The 27,826-nt window shown below is 27.0% G+C and overlaps 1 protein-coding gene across 2 annotated transcripts; it reads right to left on the reverse strand.

Moving 5' to 3' along the window:
- Window positions 1–78: 78 nt before the first annotated feature.
- On the reverse strand, window positions 79–27,758 carry LOC135922983 (uncharacterized). Of its 2 annotated transcripts, none has more exons than XM_065457554.1 (19): window positions 27,657–27,758; window positions 27,547–27,595; window positions 27,433–27,500; window positions 27,314–27,390; window positions 26,942–27,269; window positions 26,767–26,900; window positions 26,417–26,725; window positions 11,696–11,820; window positions 11,580–11,643; window positions 11,289–11,522; window positions 10,969–11,108; window positions 10,737–10,907; window positions 10,636–10,660; window positions 9,284–9,641; window positions 1,781–1,841; window positions 1,667–1,730; window positions 1,427–1,617; window positions 1,129–1,372; window positions 79–787 (listed from the first exon to the last, which is right to left on the reverse strand). In XM_065457554.1, exons 1-19 carry the CDS (start codon window positions 27,674–27,676, stop codon window positions 588–590), a joined length of 2,862 nt encoding a protein of 953 aa, XP_065313626.1. In that variant the 5' UTR covers window positions 27,677–27,758; the 3' UTR covers window positions 79–587. The 2 variants fall into 2 exon arrangements, with proteins under 2 accessions (XP_065313626.1, XP_065313625.1); XM_065457553.1 differs by having other exon boundaries at window positions 11,289–11,525.
- Between the last annotated feature and the right edge of the window lie 68 nt (window positions 27,759–27,826).

Genomic DNA, 27,826 nt, shown 5'->3' on the forward strand with positions numbered 1-27,826 from the left:
ATATCATTTTTATTATTTATTTATTTCGTAAATAAACTTGTCTTATAAAAGTCGCACAACAAAAATGTATATTATATAAAAAATTTCATTAGGGAGTGATATTTTCTTTTTTTAGAGGTGTTGGAAGTCTAAAATTTATTCAAATAAATATTTCAATCGGTTATCATGAGGAAAAAAATCTCTCCTTATCTGTTAATTATTATAATAATAATGGGTGTTAAAGCATTATTCTGCAACGTATACGAAAATATATAATGAAACAATGATTTTCTTAAAAGGTAATGAAATGTTCATAAATTTTTTTTAAATATAAATATATTATTATTGTATTAAAATTTATTTAAATATAGGGGGGGGGGTATGAAAAAAAAATATTGGGGGAAAAAAATTTGCATATAAAATTCACAATTATATATTATTTATATATATAATATTCACTATAAATATTTACAATTATGCAGAAATTTAACTATTACGATTTTTTTTTAAAAAAATTCGCCAGTAAAATCTTTCTCGTTTTATTAAAAAACATACAAATCATGTTTGTATTGTTTTTTTGGGGAAAATATATATTTAAGATAATTGTTTCATGATTTTGTTGATATATCATTATTAGACGTACTTTTGACGAAGTTATGAGATATACCAGACACGGGGTCAAGAAAATTTTGATCAGCTTGTTGAAATTTCATGTTAACATTTTTGTTTAAATTATTGAGTATGTTTGATATGAAATATCTTTGCAAGCCAGACGCCATAATAGCAGCTTGAAATTGGGAAAAATAATCTGAAGTAATTTTATTTTAAAAATAAATAAAAAGTTAATAGAATTGTTGGTATACAAGAATCTCCAAAATCAAATATAAATGTTAAATGATAGCTTAGGTTTTGTTGAACAATCGATATTTTACTTTTCTTGCATCAATCGCCTATTCCAAATTTTATGAAATAATTTTTTATTATATATTACTACTTCACATCTCTGTTCCAACGTAACTAGAGAGTTAAATTTTTAGTGAGCTATCAATCCACTTAAAAAAATTTGTAAACCGCATGGCAATAAGAGAAGTAAGCAAGATAAAATGTAAAACACCAATTCGTTCAACACTAAACATAGGCATTATAAACTTTGCAATAGAGTATATTGCTGAGGAGACAATTGATTAGAATTTTGTAATAGATTGACCAGTGCCATGTATTGACTTTGAAGCATCACGATATGTTGAGGAGAAAGTTGAGGAATTTCGTTATTATTAGGGAAAAACGTCCCTATGTTCATACTTCTTAGCATATTTAACATAGCAAATTGTCTTTGTTGAATCATATTCATCATATGCGTCGATGCATTCTTGGTCATGTCATTGTTAAAATTCTTCTCATATATAAGATAATCGTTAAAGTATGACAAAAAAATATATTGTTATACTGGTTTGCTGAATAAGGCACTCACATCGTGTGGTTGTGACTGATCAAATTTGTTGGGCATTATATTATTAGGAAATCCGAATATATTGTTCAAATTATTAATATTATGCCGTTCTTCGCTGCTTGATAATTGATTCGCGGGATTTTGTTGCTGAGTTTTCGAATCAAAATCATTTCTTTTAGATTTTATATCTACAAAAAAAATCAAATTGTATTTTAATAAAAAATCATTTGGTTATACTGTCGGGTAAAACATTGTTTGATACCATATGACGAAATACTGCTGTGGGAGTAAAAGGAGAAGCCTATTAATACAAAATCATTATAAAAAAATTGAAAATTTAAGTATTAATACTTTTTCAATGAGACTCTTGTTTGAATTATGGTTATTCTTAGGTTTTGCGGCATCATTATGTCTAATTATTAAAAAATTTAATATGATTGTTTGCATTATTATAATAAATATTATGATAATATTATAAGCATTAAAAGTTTGGTAAATCTAAAACTTGTATTAAAAATAGGCCACCCAAAATAGCATTCATCTTTAAAATTTATTTCAAAGATTTGTTCCAATAAAATATTAATTAATGTTCGCTAAGATTTGAGGTAAAATTTAGTAATTACTTCTAAACAGTTTATTAGTCGTTGACATTAATTATCATAATTATTATCATCAATCAAACTTAGATCTAAAGCTATAAACATCTGATTATTTCAAAACCACAATTATTTTAATTGTTCAGCTCTAATAAATAGACATTTTAAAAAGAATCCTTTCTAGAAATTTCTTTGGAAATTAATAAATTTAATGTATTTTAGTTATTTAAACTTAGTAAACTTCATACAAATATTGTTTCAAAATACAGAGTGCATATTTTATATTTAACATTTAAGCATTATATTAGACAGTCCCTTTCAATTTTTGTACCTATGAATCTTGTGATGCAGGCAATGAAATACAATGCTTATCTAGACTTACCATACATTCATAATACATTTTGAAGCGTCGCAGAATATATATCAGCGGTAACACGCCATTTTCAGTTTCCCGCAAAAAATTTTTTATGCATAAATGATTTACAAGTGAAACAAAAATGACGTGTTATCAGCTGATTTGTATTGATACATATTTAAACGAATGAATGTCATTGGGTGAATTAGTACTATTAAAAAAAGTGGAGAAAATAGGCTAATTCTATAAAGTATATAGGGAGTTATTTTATATGAAGGGCCGTGTCAAAAAAATACATTTTTGAGAGATGGACTAATACCTTTAATTTTAGTCGATTTTCGATACAAGTGATCTTGCTATTTCTTTTATCATTTTTTTTAGCTAAATAACAAACCTTTTGCAAATACTTATCGATGTTAAAAGTATAAAATTCAATATTTTTATTTAATCGATACAGAAAATAATAGGGCTGTGCAGATTCACATATTTTTCCCGATCCGATATTGGTTCAAAACCGATCCGATATTTATATTGATTTTTCACCACCCCCCTTTGAATCAAATGTAATTATGAAATCAATATTTTTTATGAATCAATATTTTTTATGCAAAAAATCGAATTATGAATTTAATTTTTTTATTTCTACAATAATTAAAAAAATGTTTACGGATATTGGTAGCATTAAATGAATTTTTCATTATTCTTTCCCATGAAATTAGAATTCAGCAGATAAAGCATTTTGCAAAATTATCTTTGTCTTTTGTAAAATATTTCCATAATTCAGATAAATTTATATTTAAAGTATAAATAATATTGACGTTATTGTTTAAAAAGATTTAAAATAAATAAAACTTTGGATGTTCTTTCTATTTTTATAAAAAACTTTTAAAATGCTATAAATCTATTTTAAAAAAAATAAAATATAAGGGATGTTGTTCATTTGCATCGTTTAAAAAAAATTATTTAGAAAATATTATTAATGTAAAATAAATATAAATAAAATAACAAAAATAAGTAAAAAAATGATCGGATCGGGTTTTTACAGGTATCGGCCCAATCCCATATTTTTAGAAAACGCTAAATATAGGTGCCGATCCGATACTTAATATCGGCACAGCCCTAAAAAAAGCACCTAGAAAAATATTTTAAAAACAGGATTTAAACAGATTTTTAAAAATAGGTACTCTAAAAGCAGTTGTTTTTAGTATTGCCTGCCCTATGATAAAAGTTTAATGGCCGCAGTAATTTGACCGTGCGAAGGTAGCATAATCATTTGCAAATTAATTGTTTGCTAGGATGAATGGTAAGACTTATTTTAAGTTATTATTGGTTAATAAAATTGAATTTAATTTTTAAGTGAAAAATCTTAAAGTTAATAAAAAGAAGGAAATACCCTAGGAGCTTCTGTATATAGTTACAGTTAGTTGGGGCAACTAGGGCTAAAATTAAAACTACCCTATAAAATATTAAAATAGAGTGTATTTTAAAGAGATCCAATTTTATATTGATATTTAGAAAAAGTTACCCTAGGGTTAACAGCGTAATATAGTAAATTAGATCTTATAATTTATAGTGTTTGCGACCTCGATGTTGAATTATTTTTCATTAAGATGCAGTAGTTTTAATGGATGGTCTGTTCGACCATTAAATTTATCCATGATTTGAGTTCAGATCGGCGAGAGCCAGATCGGTTCCTATCTTTTATTGTTATATTATAAAGTTAGTATGAAAGGACCACTTTAAATTTAATTTAGGTTAGCATAATTTGTGTACTAAATTTAGGATTTAGAGGTATATATTTACCTAAAATTCATTACTTAAAGTAATTTAAGTATTTTAGAGTTGAAATTTCTAAATAATTTATATTATATTAAATGAATATTGATTTATTAACGAGAGTAATGATTTTTACGATCTTGATTTGCTTTCAAGGCAAATATAGGTTACTCAGATAGAAGCTATAATAAAAAATAATAAAAAGTAGATAACACTGAGTATCTGCCCTATAACAATGAAAGGAGGTTCTACAAGTTGAGAACCAATATAGCTTAATAAAATAAAAGAGGAGGCAACAAGATTTGCAATAAATTTACGTAAAGAGTTATAGATTAAAAGATTTCTTGAAGATATAAGTAAGATGTATATAATTATGATTCTTATAAATAAAGCAATAACTCCACCCAATTTATTCGGTACACTTCGTAGGATACCATAAGCAAAAAGAAAATATCACTCTGGTATAATATGTGGTGGTGTGGATAAAGGGTTAGCCTCGATAAAATTGACTACATCTGTGAATAAATCAGGACATAAAAAAATAAGAACAAAAAATAAGAATAATGGCAAAAACAAAAATATCTTTATAAGAAAAAGTTTGGTGAAAAGGGATTTTAAAAGCAGAAGGGATTCCAAGGGGGTTGTTACTGCCCTTTAAGTGTAATAAAATTAAATGCACTATTATTAACACTAGTAAAATAAAAGGTAAAATAAAATGTAAGGAAAAGAATCGATTTAATGTAGGGTCTCCTACATTAAATCCTCCTCAAATTCAAATAACCACAGGCTTTCCTAGAATAGGGATAGCGGAGATTATATTAGTAATTACAGTTGCTGCTCAGTAAGATATTTGCCCTCATGAAAGAACATATCCTAAAAAGGCTGTTATTATAGTTAAAAGAAGTAAGATTACTCCCGATGATCATACCATATAATTTATAACAAATGATCCATAGAATAGACTACGAAAGATGTACAAATAAATAAAAATAAACATAAAAGATGCTCCTATAGAATGGAGATTGCGCAATAAAAATCCCTCCCAAATATTATTTTCAATAGATACCACTATAAAAAATGATTTATTAATATCTGAAATGTAATGTATAGAAAGAAAGAATCCCGTAATAAATTGGGATATAAAAAATAATCCTGTAATTGATCCTATATTTCATCAATAATTAATATTAGGAGGGGTTGGGAGATCAATAATGAATTTATTAACTTCATTAAATATTTCAGATTTTCGGATAGATTTATTTATCATTTAAGTTTAGTTAATGGAGAGTTCATATTGGGGTTGGAGACAAAACACATGAGTATAGGAATAAAATTAATATACCACCTGTGTAAGTTATTACAATAACCAAGTTAAACAAGGAGGAAGGTGCATTAAAATTTACTAAAACAGCTGTCTCTACTCTTAGATATCACACCCTTTAGGGTTAGGGGTACTCTTAGTTCTTCTAAGAGTAGAGACAGCTGTTTTAGTAAATTTAATATATTAAAGGTAGTTTAAAAAATACAAACTTTGGGGTTTTGAGATAAGATTCATTTTATCTTCCTTTAAAAATTGATTAAAACTCTTGAGAAGAAGTATTTTTGAGTTACAAACTCAACTTATTAAATATTTATAATATATAATCTTTTATTAAATAGGTAGCATAGTAAACGACTATATTAAGTCTTACTTAAGTTTACAGCTTGAGTTATCAAATTTACTTATTATAATTATACCTGATATAATTAGTGAGGATAGATACTATCAAATTAAGATTCAAATTCTTAATTAAAATCACTATTAAAAACCGTGCAGTGTTTAAATTTATAAATTTAAACACTTTATACATAAATAAGGTAAGCTAAAGATTAAAAGCTTATGGGTTCATACCTCATATATGATTATAAAATCCCTTATAAATTTTAATAGCTATATTACGAGTAATATGATTAGGAAGTATTTTGTGAATATTTAGATCTAGCTCATTCATTTATTTTTGGTAGGGGTTAGCATTAAATTTAGTTTTATTTTTACTTTTTGTTATTTTGGGAGAGGGGGTGGAATCCTATGTTGGTTTATTATTGTACTATCTGGTACAAAGAACTGCCAGCCTCTTATTTTTGATCTTGAGACAAACCAATTATGTATGGGTGCCAATTGGTTTGTCTCAAGATCAAAAATAAGAGGCTGGCAGTTCTTTGTACCAATGTCTACATTGCAAAAGTTAATTCCGGTTTATTATTGTACTATCTGGTACAAAGAACTGCCAGCCTCTTATTTTTGATCTTGAGACAAACCAATTAATGATTATAGTGTACTCTTCGATTGGAATGTCAGAATGAATAGTTCTATTGGTAAGAAGAGGAGTATTTTATTTTTTATTATTTAGAGGAATGTACATCTTTCTAATTTTTAGAGTAAAAAATTTAAAAATAATAGTTTTAAGGGTAGTTAATGCGAAAGCTAATTATCTGTTAATGTATAAAGTAACAGGGATTAGTTTACTAATAATTTTGTTGTTTTCTGTGTCAGGATTCCCACCCTCTAATATTTTTTTAATGAAGTTAGTTGGGGTTATTAGTCTTATCAATAATCATGCGATAATAGTAGTAATACTTTTATTACTATCGGGGGTGGGGTATTACTACTATTATCGCATGATTATAGTTTGATCTATTTATTTAATGTTAAATTTAATACCCAAAATCTTTAATAAAAAGGTAAAAGGAGTATATGATAGAAAGGTTAGAATATCCCTTTTAATTTTATCCTATTTTTTACTAGTATTATACTAGTATTATATTAGAGTAAAAGGATTTTAGGTTAAAATTTAAACCATAGGTCTTCAAAACCTATAATAATTTATTAAAAATTAAATCCATTTTGGATAAAATTCTTAGCTGCTTCAAAGCTATACTTTAAGTGATATACGCTATAACCAAATATCTAATTACAGTAAATTTCAAGTTATTGTCAGTATTAATATGATGACAAATAAGATAGAAATCCTGAAATCCCTATTTCCCGACAAATATTGCAGATAGAAATCCTGAAATCATAGGAGCAAAAAGGACAAAATAATTGGATAACGGATTTCATATAAATATTTCTCAAGAAGAGAAAATGTTATTAAGATTAAATATAACAATTCTTCCTACCCCCAAAATTATTAAAGGGATTGATAAGTTCCAGTTATAATGAGTGTCTATAAATTTTGAGAGGGGTCTACTTTCCTCAAAATTTATAGACTTTAAAATTCGAAAGGAGTATTCAACTGTTAAAAATACAGATAAAAAAATTATTGTTCATATAAGAAAATGACTACTATGATAGAATCTACTACTAGATTCTATTAACGAGTGCTCCTTAGAGAAAAATCCTATAGAGCAAGGAAAATCTATTAATGATCAGGAAGATAAAAAGGAAGATTGTGAAGTTAATTTACTAGAATTAATAGGGTTCATTCGAGTTTCTTGAGAATTTATATTAGAATGAAATACTCTTCCTGCTCTTATAAATAAATTACTTTTAAAAATGGCATGAGACAATAAATGAGTTAAGCATAGATAAAAAAGTTTATTTACAGCAAGAATTAATATAAGTCTTATTTGATTTATAGTTCTAAGAGCAATAATTTTTTTAATATCTTTTTCTTTTCAAGCTGAGAGTGAACTAATGAAGAGGCTGGCTGCTAGCAGCCATATGGCTGCGCCAACCCCTATTTTCTCATTAGTTCACTCCAGAACCCGCAAATTCGGTCTACCACATTTCACTACCTTGTCTCAGAACATTCGATGGATACCTACTGACGAAAACCCTGCTGACGAGCCGTCTAGGTCCTGGATGGGAAATAGGGACTACCTCACCCTCTTCGATGGCGCCCCGCTATCAGGACAAATACTCCTCCAAGAAGAGGAAATATCTTTATTCGGCGAGGAAACAGTCCCCTCGATCGGTACAACTCCGTCGTTAATATCCGGACTATCTCTTCAATCCAGCACGATAACATATGAGCTGGAACAACTTAGTATAGCCAGCGATGACCTACTCTAAGGCAAAACAACAAAATCAAAAATTTTCAAACAATAATCGAACACTAAAGAACGATTCATCCGATAATATTTATTACTATAAATACTCATTATAATGTGTTCAATACCATTATTGTTATTTTCTTGTATATATATTTCCGCGAAAAATTTACTTTTCTCTTATATATCACATCACCAAAAATTTGATTTCGTTAAATAAAGCCTTAGGGATACCAAAGCCATAAAGGCCAAGGTATCCAACTATATCCACATTTTCCCTGAAAGGGGAAAAATGTAGGGTTCTGGAGTGAACTAATAAGAAAATAGGGGTTGGCGCAGCCATGGCTGCTAGCAGCCAGCCTCTTCAGGGCAGTTGCGCAGATTTAATAAAAGCTGCCAGTAGTGTTGTATTAAATGCTAGAATAAGAATAGGATTAAGAGCAGTAGATATATTAATATTAGAGATTATATCAATATTGTTGGGTCTTAAGAAAAATATAAATAAAATAATTATTACATCCCCAATTCGATTAATTTTTAGGGTTATGGTGGCTTTTATTATTGAAGAATGATTTTGGTAAAATATAATTAGGAGAAAAAAAGTAAGACCTAAACCATCTCACCCCAAAATGAGAATAACTAATCTGGGGGTGATTACTATAAAAATTATAGACAATAAATAGGTTAAATATTATATAATAAAAAAGTTTATTTACATCTTCTAGTATGTAATAAAATCTATATACTAATACATTTAATGAGATTAATGTAAGAATAAAAATAAAGGATACAGAGAAAGGGTGGAATAAAAAATCAAATTCAAATCTTATATTTTTTAGTATAATTAAATTATACGATAATTTTGTTGACAGTCTAGTTATAATGTTGGTTTGTATAGTTATAAAGATAAATATTATAACTATACAAACCAACATTTTATTCTTAAATACCCCCCTTTTTATTTTTTTATTTATTGTGAGTTGATATTTATATAAATATAATTAATTTTACAATCTCTTTCTCTAGTCGATTATTATCTCTTTTAAGTTGTCTTCCTTACTCATCATGCTATATTATTCCCATTTTATTTTTTACCGATCTCCTTTGTCCTCTTGTAAGCTACCTTGCCCCGGTCCTAGAAGATTAGGAGGACCCAGCAAGTGATGTGATGGAGGAGCAAATAAGGCTGCCAAAGGATTGCTAAGGGGGTGTGGGTTAGCCATAGCTGCAGCGGCGGCCGATATAGCAAGCATGCGGACTCGGTAGGCATGGTTGGCAGAATTTAAAAATCCCGGAGGTAAAGCAGAGGGTGGCGGGGGGTGGGCAAACCTGTTACCACCATTACATGAGTAGAAGTGATCCACAACATTTTTAATAGCAGCCGTAGGGTCCAAGGATGTTTGGAGATGATGGAGAGGTGGAGGTGCGTGTGAAGGAAGGAAAAGTGGCGGTGCTAAGTGAAGGGTGTAAAAAGTAACAAATAAATAAGGTGCGAATATAATTAAAGAAATCATTTGGATAATCTCTATTTTTCACATAAAAAACATTTCGATCAAATATAACATAGCCGAAAGAATGCAAGATAAAAGAAAAAACGCTGCAAACTTTGTAATAAATGACGATGCAAAACTTAAATTGTTAAATAAAGAGATTTATTGGTTAATGAGATATTAATATATCTAATTATCAAAGAGACTTTCATTTCACAGCACTGTTTGATTAATATAGTTCTAACTAATCTAACTCCACTTGGGTCTAAGGGGGTTCCCTCCACACTAGATTCAAAAAATCAATTTTAAATGTCCTTTATGTATTAAATTAGTTTGAGCTCCATTTGGTCCAATGTTTTAATTATTATAAGGTACTATTTGTTCAATCAGTCATAAGGCATTGCATTATTTTTCTTATATACTAATCAAATATATTTATTTCCAAAAATATTTTAAATAAAATTCAAGCTAGATAATAATAGTGAAGACTGAGACCTCAATTTTTATTGAGTAAGAGTGATAGAAAAAAAATAATTTTGTCAATATTTAGACAGGGCTGTTTTAGGTTTTCTTTTGAGTTTTGAAATATATAATAGTTAATGCAATATAAGAAAAATTTGTTTAGTTTAAGACAAAAGGCATGGTGTTGTTAAAATTCGTTCCATTGCAAAATTGACCTTAGGGGAGTTAAAATTACCAGTGACTTGATTATTTTATAGGGTTTATTAAAAAAAGTATTCTTTTATTTTTATTTTGAGCTTTTCTGTAATAGGGTTGAGGCGATCTCTCTGCAAACAAGATTTGGACTCTATATAGATATTGAGAAATAAGGTTAGAACTCTACAGCTAAGTAGGGAAACCAATATATCTTTTTAAATAAATATAAATTAGGATATAAAATTATCGATATTTAAAATACATTTTTATAAGAAATAAATAAAGGAAACAATATTTAACCTAGGTTGAATCTCGTGTCATCTTCCTAATGGAAATAAAAAAGAATATTTAATAAATCGGATTTTAATATAAATTTAAAATCAAAATTATTTTTAAAAAACCTTTTTAACGTTCATCCCTTGCTGAAAATTAAAATCGAATAATCCGTATGAAGCAGGATTATATTGATTATTTTTATTCGCATTCCCACCATCAATTTTACATTGCTCCAAATCTTTGAGTATATCTTCTTCCGTTATCATTTCTTGTGTATCTTGAGGTGATCGCACCGACTAAAAATAATACAAAGTTTACATTGTTGATTTACCTTATATACATATAATTATATATTACCAATTGTGTGTTGACTTCCTGATTTTGGACAGCTAAAACCAGTTTTTCAAAGGGTGTAAGGCTTTTTTCTTCCATTTGAATGGGGGTTAAATCGAACCGCGGCGTATTCAGAAATGATAGCCTTAGGTCAACGTCTTTACCTACCAACGAAATTTAATGTATATAATAACTATATGCTAATACGTATGAATACATAAATAGTGTCAAAATCGTATATTTTTTATTTCACCTATACCCTGGCCAAAAGAATATGAGGGCCAACAAAGGCATTCATATTTAGGAGACATTTATAACAGGAAATACACAAAAGTTAATCATACCCTTTTTTTCGTTGCGAGGTGATGAACAATTTGGGATCAAATCTCCCAAACTTATACTAGAGGCCTGATTGTATTGGTTCCACATATCGTGTTGGTTATCGGACATGATGATGGCGTCATCGTTTGGCAAGAAATTTAACAAATTATTAAATATACTGGCGGAAATTTTATTTTCTTGGTTAGATTTCTCGATAGTGATTGGTTGAATGTTGTCGTGAGATTGTAACTTATTGGCTGCTAATTCAATTCAACAAGATATTAAAACTATTATATATATATATATACACATACTTTCAGCATTGGAGGAAACAGATTTTTGAAAAAGAGCTTGAAATCTGCTAAAATTTTTACCCATCTTTAAAAAAAACGGTTAAATTTTGGTATTTTTTAAAAAAAATTGTAATTACCCCCAACATTGCATTAATGTCTTTTTGCAAATCATCGCTGGCATTTAAATCAGGAGTATCTTTTTCGAATTGGAATTTATTTGCTAATTGGTCTTCTAACGGACTTCCGAATTCAAAATTCTGTTCTAAAAAAATGAAAGCAAAATTTTTTATGTAAATTATATGGCATATAAAAAATTAAGTATATTTTAGAATTTTTAAACGATATTTTCAAAGAGCCAAGTATATTTGTATTCATTAGATACATACATTATGTATGTAGGAATCCTTTGGGATTCGGGAAACTATTTAAAAAATACACAAAAAGTTCCCCAATCAAATCAGTTAAAAATTGACTTCAGTAGGCGATTCAAAATTGAAACATAAAAAAATCAATACAAACATTAATATAGATAAAAAAAATCAAGGCAAAATTGTTTTAAAAATTCGTGGGGTCGGGAGTCTTTATTTCATATCAGATTTCTAAAAATCTTACTCAGTAAATATTACGAATATTGCGAGATTTTAAATTCCCATGGATTTAACCCAATCCGATATATCGTGGGCTGAGTATTATAGTATTCTAAATCCACTTTTTTGCAAACTGCTTATTTTCTGACAAAAGAATGCCTCGATAGTATATTTATATATATCCACAATAAAAATGTTAAAATTTTATTTATTACGTTGTAATCTAAAAATACAAGAAATACTTTTTTATTAAATGCTAGGGCTGTGCCGATCTACATGATCCGATATTGGTTCAAACCCAATCCGATATTTATATTGATTTTTCACCACCCCCTTTTGAACCAAATGTAATTAAGAAATCAATATTTTTTATGCAAAAAATCAAATTAATGAATCTTTCAATATTCCTCCACATGAAATTAGAATTCCGCAGATAACGCATTTTGCAAAATTATCTTTGTCTTTTGTAAAATATTTCCATAATTCAGATACCATATTTAAAAAAATTCTTTTATTTAAAGTATAAATAATAAAATTGGCATTTTTCTTTAAGAATTTAAAATAAATAAAACTTTGTGTTCTTTTTTATTTTTATAAAACTTTTAAAATACTATAAATCTATTTTAAAAAATAAATAAAATTTAGGGGGTTTTGCATTAGCATTGTTTAAAAAAAAATATTTAGAAAATATTATAATAATGTAAAATAAATATACATAAATAAAATTACAAAAAAAGAAAAAAAATGATCGGATCGGTGTTTATAGATATCGGCCCGATCCAATACTTTTGGAAAACGCTAAATATTGGTGCCGATCCTATATTTAATATCGGCACAGCCCTATAAAATGCTCTCCTGAAAACATTTAAAAAATGCATCTAGAACATTATAAACTCAGTAGAGACGATATGAGTATCATATCTACCCCGAAAATCAAAAAATGTTATAAAGAAGATAGGGAGTGAGACGGCAAATGAGATAAGAAAGGAAACGCTTATTAACGTTTAACTATTCGACTGCGTCTATCTTAATTTTTGTCCAGAATTTAGCTAAAAAATTGCACTTATTCAGACAGCTATTTTAGAATTCTAAAAAGAAAGAAAAAGACGAGCTATGAAAACGCAACAGTATAGCAATGTTTTCCTTTGAAATTTGGTCAAAAAGATTTTAAATTTCATAATTTATATCATTATTTTAATTTTAAGTGCAAGTTGAATTACAGGTATGGGTAGAGAATCGGGCTTTCCTCTCAAATTTTCAAATCTAGGATATTTCAAAATTTATACGAGTTCTTTGTATAACCCACTATATATACCTATATTGTGTATGTTATAAAATTGATATGAACCATTTTACCCTGGTTTATTGTGTCTTCTTACATTATGACATGAGTTTGGGAGAACTTTATACTAGAGACCGGCTTAAAAACATAAGCAAAACAAGATAATTTATCCTCAAGTATAAGAAAATGTCTATACGAGTCCAACCGATTCGAGTTGAATCGGATTGTTCATGCATTGCTATAGCTTTAACTATTACAGATATTCTTTTTTTATGGATTGATGAGGCTATCGCTATGTTATTTATAAAATATAACACAACTTTGCCATAAATTCCCCTGTATAAAGATTTTTTGTGCACACAAAAATGTGTAAGGGATGGATACCTTATGATGAAAATCTTCTATTTCTAAAATTTAACAATATTTATTTATAATTATTAAATTATATATTTTTCATTGTACTATTAAAATTTAACAATATTTATAATTTAATTATACATTTTGTATATAAAATCAATAAAATATTTTAGCGCCTTTAAAATTTTAATTTTAATAGAATCCGAAACCAGGCTTATTAACACCTTGCATAACAAAAAATGTCTTTGGGTAAACTTTGTATCAGTCTCTAATTCAAATTTCACAGGAAAGAGACATTAAATGGAATGAATGTGTTTAGTTAATATAAAATTACCTTTATTTTAGTAGAATCAAATCGTGATTAAAATCAATTTTCGATTTGATAAAAAAATCTGTAATTAATATTCAACAAATCAAACTAGTTTGGCGCGATTAAATTCCGCCATTTATAAATCCGAATATATTGAATCCTAATTCCATTTTTTCATAACTTAGAAAACAAGATCAATTTTAAATTATTCATCAGATCTTTGACAAGAATAATATAAATCATGCATTTTCAATCATAATTATTTTAGTTCTCTCAAAGTCATTATTTATATTTTATTTCATGTCTCAAGTGACTTAATAAATTAACAAAAATTGGACGCCAGCAATGGTCTTTGAAAACGTAATTATAAAAAAATAATTAGTTAAACATTATTAATGGCTTGTTAATCTCGTGGACTATTTTTCGATTTAGGATTAGCATGTTCTTCAAACCAAAAAACGATGCCCCTTTTTGGAGGGGAGGAGTAATGAATTATATTGATCTCATTTAAATTCAAAATAGCAAAAGCATGCATCTTCCCACAATTTTAGAAAATTTGATTGGTCTTTTTGAAAATAAAATAATGAGCTTAAAAATGAATAAAATTAATAGAAGGGGAAGTTAAATGCAAAAATAAAAGCTTTTTATGAGCATCCTAAAGATGCGAAAATTAAAGTTTATTGAAATAATGTTGTGAAGGCGTTTCTTTCTACTTAATAAATAAATAGAAAGCCATTTTTAAATAGTAAAAGTAAAGAAGTATCAAATGTTTACAATTTTTTTTATATTAACGTGGCGTAACGAGAATTTTTTTAAAAAGGTATCCAAATATCTTAAAAAAATCACGAGTTTTTAACTTAAAATTGTACACTTGCTTTAAGGAACTTTAACTTTATTTCAACAATATATAAAAAATATTTATTTAATTAAAATGCAAACAAAAATACCCATAATGATTATTTAACTAAAAATAAAAATTAATAATTTAATTTATTAAGTTTTATTTTTTAAATCTAGATATTTATATTAAACTAATTAACAATGTGACTTTATTGCTAAAGGGTATAATGTTAAATATAGCACAATTATAAATTGCACTGGGGGTCATTCCATGTCAAATGAGCAAAAAAATCAAGATTTTCGGCCGACCCCTTTCAATTTTGATAAAAAGTTGTAGACTGGTTATATATGTTTCCATTAGATTATAAACAAAATTTTAGCGCATTAGCAACTATATTAGCGGAGATAATCGGGGTTAAAGGTCCAAAAAACGCCTTTTTTTCCTTTTTAATGATGTTAAATAATTAGTTTTTAATTTAAAACTAATTATGATCAAATATTGAATCTAATATCAATAGCTAAGTTAATAATTGATAATTATGGCGAAAACATCAAAAATAATTTTTTTTTAAATATGGGTCATCTTATGGTCAGATGAAAACTTGAAATTAATATTTCGAAATGTATATGATCTCCGATTTTTAATTTTTTTAAGAAATATTATCCATTTACTATTTTTTTAATAATTTCTTTAACAATTAGCATGGCTGGATATTTATTTAAAAAAATATTGCGATTTTTATACTTTAAAAAAATAGATGGCGCTATATATAATAGTTTTAATATGTTAAAATTCATTTATTTATTGATTAAAAATATTTTAATGTATAATATATCATAAAATTCGATTATATAACTTTGTAAACCTTATTCCCCTGAGATATTCGCAGGATAAAAAAATTTAATAATTTTTTTAAAATTTCAATGTAAATTAAAATAATTATAAAATCGGACTAGCACACGAACAAAAAAGCAGGATTAAAGGGGTGCAGGAAAATTATTAAGGGAAAAATCGAAAATCACATTAATTACCAGGCCTACCCCCAACCCCCTATCCACCCCCTCCCCAGACTAAGTCATACCCATTAAGACCAAGAATGTTATGAAAATGTCATTATCTTAAATTATTAAAATAACCATAAAGAAAATTTCAAAGATTTTGAAAAATTTTTTAACCACAAAAATAACAAAATTATAGTTCTGATGAAATAAGCCGACTCATGTCTGGAATAAAAGATTGTGTATCTGTTATAGGCGAGAAAGAATCAGCAAAGATTTATATTAAATAATCTTAAAGAAATATTCAAGATGTTTAAGGAAGAATACCCAAGTATATCAATTGGATTCCCTAAATTTACCGAACTTAGACCAAAAAACTGAATTTTAGTTGGATGGCACACACACTGTTTGTGTCTGCGCCATTCATCAGAATGTGAAATTAATGACAAATTTAATAGCTGAAATTACAGCAGGAGAAGATTACTGTATAAATTCTTATAACAATCTTTTGGCGCAAATTATTTGTAATCCATCTCAGCCAAAATGTTATTTAACAAATTGTGATCAATGCCCTGGTATAGAATCTCTTATGGGCCAATTATACGAATTGTTTCGGAGAAATCGTATAGAATATGTCATGTTTAAACAATGGATCACGGTGGATAGAGCAAATCTTGAAACTATTATAAAGTCCATTGATGGTTTCATCGAATATCTATTATAAAAAGTTCAAATTTTACTGCGTCACTCGTTTATAGCTAAACACAAAGTTTATTTTTGAAGAATTCGAAGAAAATTTAAAAGATGAGGAATTTTTAACAATTCTAGATTATTCTGAGAATTATTCCTTCATTTTACAAGATGAAGTTCAGGGATTTCATTGGAACAATGTGCAGGCCACTATACATCCATTTGTAGCATATTATAAATCTGGAGAAGAATTAAAAAATATAAATTTTGTTATTTTGTCAGAATCAATAAGCCATAATACTAGTGCAGTCCACCTTTATCAAAAAAAATTCATTAAATTCTTAACAGCCAAATTTAATTCTAAACCAGAAAAAATAATATATTTTTCGGATGAAGCCGCGTCTCAATACAAGAATCGCAAAAATTTTCTTAACATATGCCTTCATAAATACGATTTTAATATTCCTGCCGAATGGCATTTCTTTGTCACTGCTCACGGCAAAAATGCATGTGATGGTATCCGAGGAACTGTCAAAAGATTAGTTGCCAGAGCTAGTCTTCAAAGGCCAAATAAAAATCAAATCCTAACCTCATTAGAATTATATAATTATGCTAAAGAAAATATTAATATTCAATTTGAATATGTATCCAATCAAGAATATATCGAAGAGGAATCAGCCCTTCGTAAAAGATTTAATTCTGCACTGCCCATACATGGGACCCAAAAAATTCACGGGATTATTCTCATTGATTAAAATAAACTAAAAACCAAAATATATTCTAATTCCAAAAAATATAATATAAAACAAGTTCCGTTTTATGAGAAAATTATATTTTAAAATATTAATGGATATATAACATGTGTATATGATGATAAATGGTGGTTAAGATATATAATCGATAAAAGTTATACAAATAAAGAAGTAAAAATTCGATTTTTACACCCTTGTGGACCTTCAGCCTCATTTAAATTTCCTCTGAAAGATAATATTTTAATGTTGCCTAAATCTCATATTTTCTCGCTGGTCAATCCTTCTACTCCCTCCAGTCGAACATATATATTATCTCCTGAAGAATCTCACAAGCTAGCCAGGCTTTGTATTCCTTTAGATGAAGTAAGATTTAATTAATTTATAAACTATCTTAATTAGGCAAAATTTGTGAAGATTTTAAAAATTTATGATCTGAATTACAAATAATATATATAATGCACATTGTAATCGATTTAGTATGATATATATATACAAATATTTTTAATCAATAAAAAAAAATATTTTTAACATATTAAAACTATTATATATAGCGCCATCTAGTTTTTTTAAAGTATAATAATCGCAATATTTTTTTAAATAAATACCCAGCCATACTAATTGTCGAATAAATTATTAAAAAATTAAAAATCGGAGATCATATACATTTCGAAATATTAATTTCAAGTTTTCAACTGACCATAAGATGACCCATATTTTATCAAAAATTAATTTTGATGTTTTCGCCATAATCATCAATTATTAACTTGGCTATTGATATTAGATTCAATATTTGATCATATTTAGTTTTAAATTAAAAACTAATTATTTAACATCAGTAAAAAGCAAAAAAAGACTTTTTTGGACCTATAACCCCGAATATCTCCGCTAATATAGTTTCTAATGCGCTAAAATTTTGTTTATAATCTAATGGGAACATATATAACCAGCCTATGAATTTTTATCGAAATCGAAAGGGGTCGGCCGAAAAGTGATTGATTTGACATGGAATGACCCCTGGATAAAAACAATATGAAATATATATATTAAATTTCTTTAAATGAATTTTCAGTTTAATTCTCATAGGGTTTTTAGCCATTTCTACATTTTCATGTATGTTTACCAAATGTCCTCAAGACACATTCATTAAAATTTTAATGATTTGAAGGCACAATATAGGTTAGCATTGTGCCAAAATTGTGCATAGTTCATTAACAACATCTGATATCATAAACACAAAGCAAAGCAATCTTACTTTCTTTCAAAAGAAAACTAATTTTTGCTCTCTAAATCTTCTTTCTCATAAAAAATGAAATGTTTAGTTACTTTAGTATGACCATTTAGTGTCTGTATCTATTAAAAGTATAAATTGATTTTTTATATAATATTTGAATTCATAAGGAAACATTTCAAATAGTCCTAGATTTTTAAAAAGTAAAAAATTAATAACCAGAATTTAAGAAGATTCAAAATTTTGAAATATTTAGGTTGTATTATCTTTAACACATCCAAAAAAACTACCGATATTTGGCGCTTTCAAAAAATATCAGATTTTTAAAAAACGGATAATACATTTTTTATTGTTCTTGGTTATTTTATAAATAACTCCATAATAAATTAATTAATGGAACTAAAATACAATTTATTTGTTGTTAAAAAAATAGTTTAAACTTTACACTATTTTTTGTTATATTATCGCAACAAGAAAAGGATTTTAAAATATCTAACGAGTCACATTCAGCGAGTATTGCTAAACAGCTCGATTTAGCCAATTTTAAAAACGGATAACTAGAGATTTTAGACAGAAGTAAATTACTCAAACGTATTGATTTTCCTCACAAATGGCAGAAAGGTTTAGGCTTTGGCGAAATTTCGAGGCTTAGGTAATAATATTTTGTTTAAAATTTTGATTTAGCCCTTTTTAAAAATCAGCTAAATGGAGTTGTTGCTGTTTAAAAGGTCTAAATTTATCCATAAACATTGTAAATATTTTAAATGAGATTATTAAATTTTGGAAAATAAAATAATTTAATTCATTCGAAGAGTTAGTTGGTTTTTTTTTAAAATAGAAAATATTGATATTTTTATGGCATTTAGAAAAAAATAGATGGTAAATAAAAATTAATATAAATATCGTATCGGGTTTTAGTAATAATGGTTTCGATATGTAAAAAATTTGTGGATAGGCACAGCCCTAAAAAACCTATAATATTATTAGCCTTCAGACAATCCCAGATATGTGAATTATTATAATGACTAGTTTTTAAACAAGGAAAGTTATGTATATCATTATAAAATATCCTTTGATCAATTTAATAATTTTTTTTATTAAAAAAGGGTTTTTTTAAATAAATTAAAACAAAGATCATATAAAAAACATTTAGCGATAATAAAAATATAACGCATATATATAAATTTAAAACAAACCAACAACTGAATAAAAATTTAAAAAAAAACAATGAAGAGATCGGTTTACATAGCTATATCGAACCATGAATAGAATAGGAATGCAATTACTTTGATGAATAGCCATCGTATTGACTTGTCTGAAATGAGGCTTCATTACGATCGCTACTTATTTGCCTTAATTTTCTTCAATGTTATAAATTTAATGATTCCTCACTAAAACACCATGAGTATTTGCGACAAGTGTGATAAAAATTACGTTAGCGATGTATGAATATTTATTTATTCATTCTGCCAAATTAATAACTGGGGCATTTCTGTTGAATCGCGCAGAAAAATCGATACATGTGTAATCTCGAGTAACAGGAAGACCAAGGTATTAGGATAATACCATCGGGTCTTGCTTGAGCAAAAATGATTGGGCTCTAGGGTAATTGGAATGCTGGCTCTTAAGAGCTTTTAAAATCAAATTATTTATGTTTATATGCCATGGGAGGAGGCCTTTGGAATATCTACTATGTAAAGGCTGGTGTGCTTTGAATCAAATGAAAAAAAAATATTACATTTAAAAGGAAGCGATATATCGCATCCAAGATGAAGCCAAATACTATACGAAGTTCTTCACGTGAGAAGAAGAAATTTTTGCTAGGGATAGCCGACAGCCACTAGTACCCCGATTTAGAATGGCGTGGCTTGTTCTGATGAATCACTCGATAAGAGGTGCTCGACGGAGACACTAGGAGAATCCTTCACCCAAGTGTAAATAGCGCTCTCTAGGTCAAGATCATGACCAATAGGGATTAAACTTGAAATGCTTAATCTTGAGGAGATAAAAGCAGCAAGAGAGGAAGTATGTGGGATGAAAACCAATCCTGCCCTTTTTATATGAAAGAGAGGCCTGAAGCCACGATTTATCTGAAAATTTTATATTGACAATAGCCTCCAGCATTGTACAGATGCAACTCATGCTTGAACACGTTTGCAGTGAAAGATTGGGGGTGATCTGATAGCAGATATAATCTTGGTATGTTAAAATAATTTTAAGATAGAAAGAATGCCTGATGGCTGGTAATTCTTTAAATTATTTATATTTCTATATATTTCTAGTAGATTAGAATAGGTTTTGTCTAAAAAGGTCTTAAATGCAGTGACATCACCAATTGGAGAACCAAGATAAAAGTTTCTGGATGAAAGTATATTTGAAAAGGAGGGTTGGGATAATAGAAATTGTAAGATAAATTCCGATATGTTAAGAGGTTGTAATGGGCATAAGATTATTAATAATGTCAGTAATGGTGTTCATTAAAAAGATGTCGCCGGCTATGAAGCCATCATTTAAATATCAGGCATGTCTCTAAAATTTGGATCAAATATATTAATTTTTGAACACTAAGGAAAAATAACGTTGGACCCATGGGTAGAGAACTGCACGGACTGTCCGTAGCCCGACCCGAGCCCTCGGACATCAAAAAAAAATTTCTCGGGTTCGGGTCGGGTTGTAAAAGCTGTCCGATCCGAAAACCCGACCCGAAAATAAATAATAATATTTTAAATAGTCAGTATAATTTATAATATTAAATATAAAATCATATTATTTAATATTTATCACATTTTAGGATTAAAATGTCAATCATATTAACATGTCATGTCATTATTAATTATTATTTTATAAACCTAACAACCGGATACCAACTATTTTATCACTAAATTGTGTGTTTCCCGTGAATTACAAGATAAGACATATTTTATGTACTAAAGATAAAGATCAGTTTTATTCATTATTTATTATTTATCTAGCCTATACATTGTCTTTTTTAACATTTGTTTTAAAAAATTTCCATATAAAATTTAAGATTGGGATTTGATTCAGGGGAACTTATTTTTATAATTTAAATTTCACTACCATAAATGTTAATCATCCTAGAAATTAAAAAATATTATATAAAATTGGTAATGATATTCTAAGTTACATTTATATATAAAATATAATCTTTACTTATTTCGTTTTGGTATTATTATTTTTTTTATCTATCTACCTTAATATGAGTTGTAAATTTTCCAGCTAATTTTGGTTGTCAATATTTTAAAATATGGCAGAAAAAAATTTGGAAATTAATACAAGATTCTCAAAGAAAATAAGATGTATACTGTGATATGTAAAATTTAAAACATGAATATTAAAAAGAATCTGTATCTGTATCTTTTGTCAAGAAAATGAAAAAGATACAAGATTCTTTTCAGAATTAAAGATCTTAGATACAGATATTAGTATCTTATTAAAAATGTCAAAATATACTGAGTACAAGATATAAAGGGATCTTGTATCATGTATCTTAGATACAAGTATTCGCAGTACTGCCCAACTCTGTTTATTTCAATCTAATTGATTAAAGTCATTTTAAATATTTTTTTTAGATTTTAGACACAGCCATATTAAAAAAATTATCTCAATGGATGCAAAATTAAAAAGAATTGGTGAAAAGATTAAGACAAAAGAGTATGAAGTAAGGGAGAATCTTAATGGAAAATCCAATGTATGGAAGAAATTTTCATTTATATATGATGAAAATAAAGAAAAGCTTAATTATTTCATTTGTATTATATGCAAATTTATTTATGTATATAATTCAATAATAACAGGTTAGATATTTATACATAAAATATGATCTTATTAAATTATTTTAGGCACAAATCAACTTAAAAGACATAAATGTGTATATACAAATACAAGTACAACAGCAGAGAGTAAAAAGACACAATTAACAATTGATAGTTTTTTTGGTACTCCGAAAAAACTCAAAAGTTGTACAAATTGAAAAAAGAGTGCACAAAGGTGCTTACTATGTTTTGTGGACGTGATTTGAGATCATTTGGTACAATTCATGGGGAAGGCTTTGTTGATTGTTGCCAATATTTTGCCAAAATTGGTTCAATATATGGAAATATTGATGTTAAAAGCATCATTCCAAATCCTACGACAATTTATAGAAATTTAGTATACTGCTGATGGTATCCGCAATAAATTATTTCCTATATTAAACTCATATATGAAAAAGGGTCGATGTGCTGGTAAGAAATTTATGAAAATATGGTTAAATTATTAATAATTTTTTATAGCCACCACAGACCTTTGGACTGATGATTATAAAAAAATATCCATATGTAACTCTAACAATTCATTTTATAAATGATTCCTGGAAACTAAATAAAATTGTATTGTTTACATGCAAATTTGAAGAGGAAAGGGGAAAATATCAAAAAGGAAATTTTACCTTGTTAGGTATTGATTTCATTAAAAATATTTATAAAAATCCATGTATTCTTTGTATCAGGATACAGCAGGGCCTATTTATCGGAAATTCCAATTATTACCGACCAAGGAGCTAATATGATTAAAGCTTTTGAAAATCATAAGCGTTTAAATTGTGCTTCTCATATATTAAATACAGTATTGAGAAATACTTTTGATAACAAAAATATTGAATCTTGTTCGGAGATAAATCAATGTTTTAATGACTGTAAAAGTTTAGTAACGTATATGAAACAGAGTGGGTATGTTAAATTAACTTTTTATTAAAATATATCATTACATTTTAGATTAGTTAATCACCTCGATAAAACTATCCACATGTGTGTTGAGACTAGGTGGAATAGTAAGTTAATATGATTGAATCGATCTTTAATCAATTTAATGACATATTGGAAATCCTCAATTCCAGAGGAGAGTCGATTAGACTTGAAAATATTGATTTTGAAATGATGAGGGATCTGATCAAGTTTCTGACGCCTTTTAAAATTGCGAGTGATGAACTTGAGAGTGATTTAAAACCTACTATTCACATAGTTATTTTATGTTATCATAAAATATTGAGTTTTTTAGCTAATCCTAGCTTAAACTATCAGCTAAACCAGCTTTTATTAAGATGCCGGGAAATATTGGTGGATAAATTTAAAATAGATTTATTCCACCAAATTTCGACGTTTTTGTGCCCAAAATTTCGGGATATGAAAATGTTATCCCGGGAACATTATAAAGATTTGTGTCAAATATCAACACGTTGATTAATGCAGAGAAAATCAACAGAGATGTGATTGAGCAAAAGTCTTTAAACAACTCACCATCTAACTCGTGCTCAACCGATAGAGTAGTAAATAAAGGTTTATTAAATTAATAATTAAATTATTTATTAAAAAATAATAAAGTAAATATATATCTTAATATTATTAATGAAAAAAATACCTAGATCCGAAATTATGTATTGATGACGATAATATTTTAAAACGGTGAAAAACAAACCATTATGAGTTTCCAAATTTAAGTATTTTAGCTCTTAAATTCCTGGCTATCCCTGCTTCGTCGGCTAGCAGTGAAAGGGCGTTTTCAGCTGCTGGTAGGGCCTTTGAGGAGAGAAGGACTCGTTTAAAGCCAGATAAACTGGACGCCTCTTTATTTATATATCATAATTATTCACTTTATGATAATTTTGATAATGATATTGATGAGGTCAATATAATATAATATGTTCATTATATTTTTTATATATTTATTAACTTTTATATCATATCTATATTCGCATAAATGATGCTTATTGTATTATATAATCGTTATAATTTTTAAATGTTTTATAATATTTTTTACAAATTTAATAAAATGCAACTTAATATATATCTTGAATAGATTATGGCCGTCAAATAAACTTTTATTTAAGGTGGCTGAACTGAATAAATACACTTAAAAAATTTTTTGGTTATTATAATATTAAAAATTGTAAAATTTTATTCGGGTCGAGCTCGTGTCGGGTTGGACTAAAAAATGTGTGCTCGGACAAAAAAATTTTTAAATTTGGGCTCGGGTTGCGAAAAATTACTTTGCAGTTCTCTACCCATGGGTCACCTTGTTGCATATTTGACGAGAAAGAATAATTTTGTCATTGAAATAAATGTGTGGGCTCGAATAGATATGCAAAATATTCTGGATAAATTATTGTAGAATAGGGAATAAAATGATTACAACCTATTGAATCTAAAATCATAGTCAGAAGTTCAAAATCAGAAATATCAACATCCCTTTCCAATCAAATGGGGTTTGGCAAGAAGGAGCAGAGGCTGCAGCGCACACAGCCAAAATGTCACTAATAGATCCAAATCTAATTTTCCTTAAAATTGATCTTAATAATGCCTTTAACTCATTCCTATATTCTGCAATAACTATCCATAATATAATAATTTCATTTTGCATAGCTACTCTGAGCCCATATATTTAAAATTCTATGACAAAATTATTCTTTCTAGTGAAGATATACAAGACCCATTTTGGATTTTAAAATTTGTATTTGATGTAAAAAGAATTATTGCATTTATAAAAATCTTCTCTCGCACAAATTATTCCGATTAGTGATTGTCCTGGCCCAAAATCATAGTCTATAATTATGCATAAGTCTTTGAACCCTAACCCTGAATCTTTCAATAATTTTTTGTAACAATTGAACAATATTAATATATATTAAAAAAAATAACAAAATATTTATATAATAAAAAACGTTAAATATTTAAAACATAATTATTTTTTTATATTTCTAATATTATAAAACACTTTTTGTGGGTGGAATGGGCATTATTTTAGTGCATCCATTTAATCTAAATATATTTTTCTAGACATCGAACCCTACTCGAGATTTTTCACTGAACCCAAACTAATTTTTTAGAATGAGGGTTTAACAGCCCTGGTTATGCCATATATTATAATTAAATATATTAATATTAGGCTATGTTAAAAGCATCAAAAAAACACAAAATAAGACTTTCTTTAATAGAAAGATACTTAAAAGTTCAAGTTTGGAGACAAGTTTTGGGGGTATCTTAGTTAGCTTTAAAAATATTTGGGAAATTTTCAACCTTAAATAGTGATTAATTGTTTTGTATTACAAAAACATTTATAATTGTAAAAAATGTATTTTTAAAACTAAAATGTGAAATTTAGGAATAATATGGTCTGAAAACTATTCATGTAAAATACTCCAACTATAATAAACTAAATATAATATAAAATTAACATATGTTTTAAAGCAAAAAACTGCAAATATCAGATGAAATTTTGGTTGGTGAGACTAGTAATTACTATTATATAAGTAAATTTATGTTGCTATAAAAATTATTATAGGTTAAAATAATATATATTTAAATTATTTTTAACCCTTTAATACTCTAAGTATGGTTTAATTTAATATTACTTGTAATATATAATATCAAATCTCCAAATTAGCTTCATTAAATTTATTTTCAATTATATATCCAAAATAAGCCTAATTTAAATGAAATTTTTTTAAATTAATAAATATCAATTTTAATGTCAATTTAAATATCCAATAGTTTTTTGTATTTTCTTTATGGTAAATTTTTTTAAACTCTTTCTTTTATAAAATTTTGGCATAAATTATAAATCAGCATTTTTTTTATCTAGTGTAATAAATTAAAATAAATATTTATAGTCTATAATTAATTCTATCATATCAAAATAATAAATAGAAATGGAGATATATTCATTTGAAATTGAGGCCTATTAAGCCCCACTGGAGCATTTGATTATTTTTACACTTGAGTATTGGGTTAATATTCATAAAAAGTTATTATATACATACCAATTTTAACATTTGTTTCCTTCTTATAGAGATCATTATTATATTTTTTTGGGTGGTTTAAATTTGATTCATCGCTCTTAGATTTATCTGGGAGATTTTGTAAAGGATTAGATAATTTAGATATAGATTTATCAGGGATATTCGTAGGTTTATTAGGCATTTCCTCAAAACCTTGTAATTCAATTTTTTCTAAATGTGTTGAAGGACCTTCTGTAAACCATTCTGGTTCATTTGAACTATTATTACCATAATACCTTTTATTAAAATTATTTCTTTCATTTGAATAATTTTTGGAATATGTTTTTTCAACTAAATATATAAAATGATAAATTTAGGAAAATATATTTTACCATCATAAAATGAATCTTGGTTTGTCTTTTCAAGAGTTTCTTCCTGCCTTTGGGCAGTTTTAAGTACCTCATCTTTATAATTTTTAGGATATTGTTCTCTATCATCTTTATTATTTAAAGTTGACTGGTATAAGCTATTATATAGATATAGTAAATTTATTTGCATAACCAATACTTTTTTCCACATGTAACATCAACATTGTGTGATATATTACCATAGTTTGTTAAAAGATATTCTTCTGATTTATTCTGAAAGGTTTCATTTTTATTTATATTTTCATTAGGGTTTTTTTGGTACAAGTTATCACTTGGTTTATAAAAATTTTTATTCCCAAATCGATAGTATGGATGATTGTCATTGTGAAAATTATTTTCATGGGTATGAGCAATCTTTCGTCCTTTAAAAGGGCCATTAAATTTATCATTAATATTTTCTTTGTATCTAGCATGCTCATGCCTTGCATCTATATTCAGATCTTCATTGTAGTCACCATGATTTAAATCTTTAAATAATTATAATGCAAAATATTTGATATATTTATAATACCATATGACTTTTTATGATAACTAGGTTTAAATAAATCATATTTCTTTGAATTTCGCAGAGGAACTTCTCCATTATAACTTAATTAAAATTTTATGTATCATAATATATCTTTAAAAAACTTATTAGGAAGAAAACAATCAGGAATAATTTGTGCGAGAGAAGATTTTGATAAATGCAATAATTCTTTCTAGATCAAATACAATTATTAAAGTACAAACAAAACTATTATTTACTTTTGTATATTTTATTCTTTCAAAACTTGGGTAGGGAGGCATTTGCTTCCTAATAATTTTATCAAAATAATTAATATATGTTAAATGATATATACTATATATTGCTTTACTTTAGGCTATTCATATACATTAAAAAAAATTTCGATATAATTGGAAAAATTACAATTTTTACGCTTTTCCAATTAACATTTGTTTCAACTTCTATTTTTTGTTACCAATCTACTCTTATTTGCATACTATTTTTTAAATTGTCATTGTAAAAATATCATGTATATTTTAA

This window comes from Gordionus sp. m RMFG-2023, chromosome 1 (assembly GCF_954871325.1).
Source record: "Gordionus sp. m RMFG-2023 chromosome 1, tfGorSpeb1-WG-v2, whole genome shotgun sequence".
Taxonomy (NCBI): domain Eukaryota; kingdom Metazoa; phylum Nematomorpha; class Gordioida; order Chordodea; family Parachordodidae; genus Gordionus; species Gordionus sp. m RMFG-2023.